Source organism: Oxyura jamaicensis, chromosome 4 (assembly GCF_011077185.1).
Source record: "Oxyura jamaicensis isolate SHBP4307 breed ruddy duck chromosome 4, BPBGC_Ojam_1.0, whole genome shotgun sequence".
Classification (NCBI taxonomy): domain Eukaryota; kingdom Metazoa; phylum Chordata; class Aves; order Anseriformes; family Anatidae; genus Oxyura; species Oxyura jamaicensis.
The window spans coordinates 37,306,816-37,315,421 of record NC_048896.1 but is presented as its reverse complement, the minus strand read 5'-3'; the positions used below and the strand labels follow the sequence as shown (position 1 = coordinate 37,315,421).

At 40.4% G+C, this 8,606-nt stretch overlaps 1 protein-coding gene across 2 annotated transcripts in view; it reads right to left on the bottom strand.

Moving 5' to 3' along the window:
• Window positions 1-1,121: 1,121 nt before the first annotated feature.
• SNX25 (sorting nexin 25) overlaps window positions 1,122-8,606 on the bottom strand; it is an 82,431-nt gene continuing 74,946 nt past the window's right edge. For both annotated transcript variants that reach the window (XM_035324247.1, XM_035324248.1), the window contains exons 15-19: window positions 7,712-7,829; window positions 6,454-6,520; window positions 4,602-4,783; window positions 2,977-3,077; window positions 1,122-2,132 (exon numbers count right to left, since the gene is read on the bottom strand). In XM_035324247.1, coding sequence (XP_035180138.1) covers window positions 2,058-2,132; window positions 2,977-3,077; window positions 4,602-4,783; window positions 6,454-6,520; window positions 7,712-7,829 — 543 coding nt within the window. In that variant the 3' untranslated portion in view covers window positions 1,122-2,057. The remainder of the gene's footprint in view (window positions 2,133-2,976; window positions 3,078-4,601; window positions 4,784-6,453; window positions 6,521-7,711; window positions 7,830-8,606) is intronic.

Genomic DNA, 8,606 nt, shown 5'->3' with positions numbered 1-8,606 from the left:
CCTCCCTTGACCTGCTGGCCACGATCCTTTTAATGCACGCCAGGATCCCATTGGCCCTCTTGGCCATGAAGGCACACTGCTGGCTCATGGCCAACCTGTCATCCACCAGGACCCCCAGGTCCTTCTCCTCAGAGCTCCTCTCCAGCAGGTCGTCCTCCAGCCTGTACTGATACATCCAGTTGTTCCTTCCCAGGTGCAGGACTCTACACTTGATCTTATTAAACCTCATTTGGTTTCTTTCTGCCCATCTCTCCAGCCGGTCCAGGTCTCGCTGAATGGCAGCACAGCCTTCTGGTGTGTCAGCCACTCCTCCCAGCTTTGTGTCGTCGGCGTACTTGCTGAGGGCAGACACTATTCCCTCATCAAGGTCGTCGATGAAGATGTTGAACAAGACCAGACCCAGCACCGATCCCTGGGGAACACCGCTAGTCACAGGTCTACAACCGCATGTGATCAGCTGGGTCAGCTACTACCCCTTGCAGGGACTTAGGAGGGGGCTGCTGGGCATCAGCAGGAGCAGGTTGACACCTCCTATCTGTCACCCTCAGAGACTCCCAGGAGCCCCTCAGGCTGCCGATTTCTCGCTGCAGCCCAGCCACCTGCTCGAGGAGTTCCTTGAGCAGGGCACGCCTACACCAAGCAGTTCTGTGCCGCATTATTGGGGGGGTTTAGGGGTTGGCTCCGTTCATCTCCCTGCCAGGAGCCCTCGTTTTAAAAAAAAAAAAAAAAAAAAACATTTAACACATTTTACCCTTAGACTTCAGAGATTCAGTCTGTATGACAAGAAGATTTACTGTTCAAACCATGCCAAGTTCTAATACCAGCAAATTCTACTTAGAGGCACGTTTTCTTACTGATACTTTTTGTTTTCTTCCTTCCTGCAGTTCTCTATGTTCTCTGTACTAGGCCTGTCTTCCTCTGTCCTTCTTTGTAGGACTGTGCTGTCACTTGAAATCTGTACTGCTCTGTGAAAAGAGAAGGCTAGGTATTACTAAAAACACTGATTTCACTACAGCATATAGATTTTGTGTTCCTTGAGCTACAGCCAGTCCTAACTGCAAGTAGTTTATCTAAAAGCACAACTGCGCTGAATTCGAAAGAAAGTAATGAATGTCACCTACGGATTTTTGATGTCGTTTAATTATTTAGATGTGCATTAAGACCATATTTACATATCTTTACATAAATTAAAAAAACACTGAAGACATTACTTTTTCCCTCCTTTGTATAAAATAAGAGAAAGATTTGAAGGTCATTTGAAATTGGGGTATTTGAATAAAACAGCCCTGAGTAATATATCAGGGAAGCTATTCAAATAGTTTAATTAAATGTCTACTTATTCATAGAAGCAGTTCATAAGCACTAATCTCTGAACTCACATTTAACACAGGCGTTCTGGTAGGACATACCAGTTTACAATACACACTTTGGACACAGACTTCAAAGTAACATAGATATTCCTTATGAAACCAGTGCTGTCAGACTCATTCGTTAGTTGTTAGTACAGCCTAATTATCAAGTACTGAAATCCAGTTTTGTTATTTATTGCTTACAAATGCTTCAAACTACAGGAAATCTTTGGTAAAAACAAAATTGATAAAATTTTCACAATAGCTTTACATGTAATATTGCACAACAAGGCGTTTTCAATACACAAGAAAAAAGGAATGCTCAAATCCTCAGTGAGGAGATTAGAACTGTACAACATTCATTAGTTTACCACTATCAGCAAAACTTCTTTTCATAAATGTTTAAAATATTTTCTGGTTTCTTTGAGCTTATATGAACATTTATTTTCCAATCTATATTTGAAACAGAAGAGTAGTCAAATAGAACAATTTAAATAAAAATTGGCTACTATACAGCATTGTTTTGTCTACCCTACTACAGCATCAGATCTTTTCAAGTCTGTTTACTTCACAAAAAAACTCAAGAGGAAAAGAAAAACCCTAAAAATAATCATAGTCCTCGCCCTCTATGGAAAAGAGGAAAATAAGTTTCATGTCTATTATTGGACATAGACATTTCTCTAGTGGTCCACTTGTGCAGATCCAAACCTAAGTGGCATTAAGCTGCTCTAAATGAGCTCGTAGCTCAGGACACAGTTCTGTTAGCAGCAGTTCAATCAAAACCTGAAAAACAGAGAAGACCTAAGATGAATACAGATGCCAAATTATCATTTCTTTCAACCTTCCTGACATATTCAGAACTTCACAGATAAAAGCAGCATGTAGGGATGTAGGGTCATTCTGCTTATCTTTCATGCAGCTACTTTTCATTCATCCTAAAATTAGCACACACCCTACAGGAAAGGGGAAATGTCTTAAAGCTAAAAGAAAGCAAATGACACAGGCAGCAGTTTTCAGATGGGGATTTCACACCCTGCATAAACTGGTGCTGCTCTGTCAAAGCCACATGAGCCAGCACCAGGAGGCCAGGGCTGCATCTGCTCCTGTGCTGAGGCTGCGCTATGGGACCAGCTGGCTGCTGAAGGAAACGAGCCACAGAGACTGACTGGGAGCGAGTCTTTGTGCCTGGATCCAGCCACGTATCCAGACCCAACCAGCAGCATAGGAGTGGGACTCAGAGAGAGCCATCACGTCTGTACGCCACTCCAGGAGTTCTCCTTCCCTAGTATTCTCCAAAGTATGTAGCAAGTGCCTTATTTTTCTCAGCTATACAAAGGAGTTAGCATACATTATGATATGAAGTCAGGCCAAGTTGGGTGTGGTGGGCAATCTATTGTAGCCAAAAGCAAAGCTGTATTTTAAACAGCTTTTTGTTAATCAAGATTACTCATATGATGAAATGAGTATATATTTTTATGACTTACTTTAGTAACAACAAAGCTACTTTCACACCAAATAGTCTGATATAAATGTCTTCAAGAACACACACCCCAGGCTCTGCTGAGTAAGCAGTGCTCAGCAATTAATAGTATTAGACACTTAACAGGCTATTTTTCTGATTACTCACGTATAGTAGATGCTTGTTAGCCTTTCTTTCTTGCAGCGCATTGAACACTTTCACTACACCGTGACGGGCATTTTGTTGTCCAACAAGACTCTGCAGAGTATCTGCAACGAATGTTACTTCAGCTTAGTTTCACTCATGCCAGGTACAGCATCTAACCAACATTACTGTCCACAAATACATAAGGATAGGAAACAAAAACGCTGCACCTCACATAAGATGATTAGAAGATGCATGACCCCATTCACCAACGTTTTAAAAAAACATGGGTAACTTAGGTCACTGATTGAAAAGATACCCTTAAAGTCTCAAGATTCCCAAGTTAAATAATAGCTCATGCATCTCAGTGACAATTTGAAGTGTTTTAACATGATTATGTAGTGTGACTTCTAGGCAGTTCACCTCACACAGTCAAGTCTAATCTCATACACTGTTAATCCATTCCCTTAAATACACCTTCAGCCACAAACAACTACAGTTAAAACAGGTTTAGCACTTCAATTGCCTCTCAGTCTTCACAGGAATCTTTCTTGCAAGCAAGCAGATAAGAGAACTTTAAGTCAATTATTTACGTTTTGGATTAAATTACAGTAGGGAATAAATAGTGATTTGGTGCTTCATCATTAATTTCAGGAGCATTCAACTATGTCCTGAAACATCTCTTCTAAAAACAAGCAAACAAAAAAGAATAAGGAAGGCTATTCTAGGCAAGTGGGTATATATCATAACAGAACAGATGGAGGATCGTTTACACACCAGATGACCAATATTTTGCATGCATGCTTGCTGCAATTTTAACAGTTGAAGTTGATCAAATACCCTAATACAAGGGTATTAGGAGCTACCTCGGTGAAGCTATGAAATAGCTCATTAAAATACATGTTAATTTAGGTGGAGAGGAGATAGAAAGCACTCAAGCAATGTTTAAGTGCATTTCCAAGGGCTAAATGGAGTGAATATCCTTTCTTCCCAGTGAGGTGCCTTTTGGTTTACATGCTCTCTGAAGAGGCTAAATGATCCAAATGACTCCCTGTGCTGTGAATGGGAAGGGATGGTGCCCTAGGAATGTGCATGCTGAGGAGGAAGCTGCCTCACTTCACGTGGGGGAAAGGGCAGACACAGGCAAATCCTGGAAATCCCACTCAATCTGGGGTGCTTCTGCCCAGGCCACAGGTCCCTCTAACATTTGGTGCCCTGAAACTTCTCCTCAGAAATGTGCAGCAACGCACAATAATGACAACGTGGGTAGATCTCCCTCTTCCATTTTAAAACATTAGAGCAAGAGGTCATCGTGGTGGTGCCGCTCTCCCTGTAGGTCAAGTAGTTCCAGGCAGCAGAACCACCTACTGCTTGCTGACGGAGAGGCAGCAGAGAGAGCCTTAACTTGGGTTCTTTGAGTATTGCATACAGAGGACAGTGACACATGATCTTATATCCACCAGTGTTACCCAAGCCCTTTTATGAGACAGAGACAGGAAAGGTAAAGGGGAAGGCCAAAATTATGTTTATGCAAATAACCATAATTTACAACGCTACAGGAAAAATCCAAAATGTAGCAGAACATTATTTGGTTAACCATTTTTCTTACTGGTATTAAATCTGCGATGAAGTGGAATGAGTGTTCTCACCTGGAATGTTTTCAAGTAGTTTTTGCTGTGCTCTCTGTTTTGTTTCTTGCTTTTGTTCATCGCTCTTGGCCCTCTGTGGTGGTGCTAGCTTTCCATTTGGCCAAAATGCATCTCGAAACACACCAATATAATAAACAAGCATTGGTTCACTGAACATCCAGTGTACGGTGTCTCGGATTTGCCTATAAAAAAGTGTGGAAGGAAGCAGATCAGAACCGGTCTCACATTCTCACATTTTATCCAGATTTATGTTTTTTGTTTGTTTGTTTTTTCCTACTAGAAGCAGTGGAATGCTTATCTTCATTATCCCAGTTTACTGGAGGTGCTTTCACCAGCATCATGGCAAGTCGTAATCAGCTCCAGGTGCTCTAGGATCTAGATCTCTCCAGATAGCTGACTGAGATGCAAAGAACGCTACATTTTAAAGTAGTCTGCAAATACACATGCGCATACAAGGATGCACAAGCATTTCAGGGATGGGCAGTGCAAAGGCTCCACTAGGGAAAAACAAAAACCTAACCGATGAACTCCAAACTAGATACGTGCACAGAAGTTCCCGGTGGGATAAAAGCACAAAAAGTTTTGATAGTAATGCTGTAACTTCATAAGCACATTAGAAATGAGATTACAAATGGAGGTAGCAGCCTTCTCCAGTGGCTGCATGAAGCCAATTGCAGTCCTTGGTGTAAGGAGCCTGAGGTACAGAGCGAGCTACAGGCAGTACTGTTTAGCTGTGCCACAGTACAGGTGAAAGCCTTAATAAAGGTAAGAATTTAACCAACATGTAAAAGCTACACAGCAACTCGTGTATGCGGACTCTGTCCTCTCTCAGGTGTCTTTCATGCTAGTTATCTGCAGTTTGTGAACAAATGAACTGATCAGTTTAAAACTCAGTAAATGTGTACTGTCAGGGACAACCACTGAGAGTCAAGTGCATGAATTTACATCTCTTCTTGGCCAATTTACCACTGTATAACATACGTAAAAGGTTTTATAAGCAATGCTGGCATGTACAAAATTAGCCACTGAAGGAACAGCCTGTTCTGCTGTTATCTTCTGGGCTGTGACACTTTCCTGAGTAACAGTCCCAATGCTACACCAAAGCAAAACAACGCATTTCATCAGATTCTCAGTGGTCCTTTTTCTGTGTGTGACTTCCATAGGATGGAAATCACAGATTCACAGACTTTCATAAAATCATCATTATCATGAATCAAAACGTCAGTACTGACCAGAGGATCGTGGGAAGCGTGTTTGTGTGAATCACCAGCTCTACTGAATCAAGTTTTACCATAGGCCTTTGTAACTGACAAAGTAATATCCAAAATTTTTTATCAATGAAAGAGTTTTCCACATAGATGGTATGTACAGACACACACTTACTTCATAGCCTCATCCAGACCTCACTTGGCAGATACATCTTCATGCAATACATAAAAAATACATTTATGAAAACATGAGTAACAGTGACGAGTTAAGCTCAACATTACAAATTAATGGTTCTCATCACGTAAACATTATTTCAGTCACTGTAGAGAAATCTGCATTTGATTGGAAAGAAATTAACTAATACAGAAACCTAGTTTCAGTTCTGACAAAAACTTCATGGGACTGTAAAATAAAGCATGAACTAATAAAAGCTATTCAGAGGCAGGTCTCTGCAAAAGCAAAGCCCTCTGCAGGGGAAAAAATATTGGGTAAATAAGCAAAATGATAATCTGCGTGTCTGTGTCTTCTCTAATCAACTTATTCATATACAGTGTCCAGATTATTATTATTACTTCAAACAATTCTGCTCAGCCTTTATTCACAGAACAATGTTGCAGGTTTGGTTAAAGTAACAGCCACTTACTTGTTGATAGTTCTTCCAAAAGTGACTTGTACTAGTGCAATTAATGTTTTTCTGACCCACTTAAACACTAGAACAACGAAAAAAAAAGACAGAAAATGAAGATCGTGAAGTTAGTAACATTATGGAACCTATGATTATATAAAAAAAATCTCTACTGTACATATCTGTTATCATCCTTCCTAAGATTTAAGTACTTGTACATGGATCTTCCTTTTTCATGACTGTTTTCCCTGTATTATTTGCAATAGGGTTTTTAGGTTTTTTTTTTGCAGATTACATAAACATATCTGCATTATGCATTTGCAGTTTACTCTGGAAGCTGTGCTGTTAAATATTTTAAATTTATTGAACAATATAACTACCCAAACCCTTTCTGTACTACAAGAAAACCCCTGAAAATTCATACCCTTTTTGTACCTACTATTACAATGTTGTATGCACAGCAGCAGCATTGAAATTCTGAAAACATTTTCACTCAAATAGTACAAGCAATTAGCGTTCCATTACCAGTAAAAGAAGCAAATGTGCTTCCTTATAATTAGTGGTTAATCCTTCTTTCATGTTGTTCACCATTATCAGAAGAAAAGCCTAAATTTAGAATATACATCTGTCACTTTTGGAAGGGGTTTTGTAATCGTTAGCCTGCACATAATTTTATAGTGTCAAGTGTGCCTACATATTCAGTAGAATGAAAAATACGTTGGTTGGTTTGTTTTGTTTGTTTGTTTTTTCTTGTATTACCATCGCTCAGTTACATAAAGAAGGAAAAAAATCTGGTACCAAAAGGTGCCACAGTTATAGCACCTTTTCCATTATACACACTGTAGAATTAAAATGCATCCATGATACACTTGAAGCAGACATTAAACTGTTGCTTTGTCAGTAACATGTTGTGGGACAAAGCCATCTTTCCTTCCTCATAATTCATGCATTCTAATATGCAACCAATTTACAGAAAACATGCTTTTGTACTTCCCTGATTTTTTTTTTCTAGAATAATTTTCTTAAATGAAGTACTTAAGATTACTGAATGTGTATTATCTTCCCTACCAGTTGCATTTTTAGTTCCATGTCATATTGAAATTAAACTTCAGTGTAAAAGCTCCACAGTTAGGAACTACTGCAAAGCAGCTCCTTTCCAAATTAAATTGCTATATAGACTACACTTGTGAAATAGAAGAAAAACCATGAACTACAAAGTAAGCCAGATTTCTTGGCCAACAGATTCCACTAACAAACGAGCAGGTTTGCAGCTTACTTCCTCGCAGCTCAAAGATTTCCCCGATCAGCATGAAACACGGCTCAGCAAGGGAGTCCTTTTTCCCATCCACCTCTTCTCCATAGTCTGACAGGTCACTGTCCTCTTCCGTTTCTTCCTAGGAACAGAGAGACAACATGGGATGAACCACAACATGGGATGAGCCCTTCTTCCAGCATGGATTTAGGTACTGCCATGCCACCGGGAAGGTGGGGAGTGGGAGCCACGTGCTGCCAGGCAGCATGAGAGCTGTGAAGAGGAGATGGCACCCGGGCTGTCCCTGCAGTAGGATCCAACAGGATCCAGCAGCGGGAAACGAACTGGCTGCTCCAAAGAGGACTACCTTTAACAAGCACCAGTCCCAGGCAGAAAAATAATATGGTGATGCTTAGTGACCTGAGCCTGAGGAACATGAAGACACCTGGTCCAGAAAACCTCCTTTGTGGATTTATTCTTCTTGTGTTATTTTTTCTTTCTTTGCGTTACATCGAAAGTCTTTCAATCACCCCTTGCCTGTCATCTGAATATCTGAACATCTATATAGAGACTAGCCTACAGCATCTCAGATGTACATCAGTTTCTCTTTCTTCTTCTTCACATCCTTCAAATCCCACCTGAAGCCCAGCATTAACTCTGGGTACACTTCCAGTCCCAGAATTTTCTGGGGGCATGGTAGTGCATTGTACTGTATGGATAAAACAACTCTCTAGTGTTGTATATTTCAACACATCTCACATCCTGTACCCTTCACTGCCCATGTCACATTTGTCATTCTCTATTCTACGCTGTTTCTCTTCTCAAAACCAGAAAAAATGAAAGCAAAAACACCCTACCACACTGAAGTGCACCGTAAACTTCCCCACAGACTCCACTTTTACTGACTTCCATAGCTTGA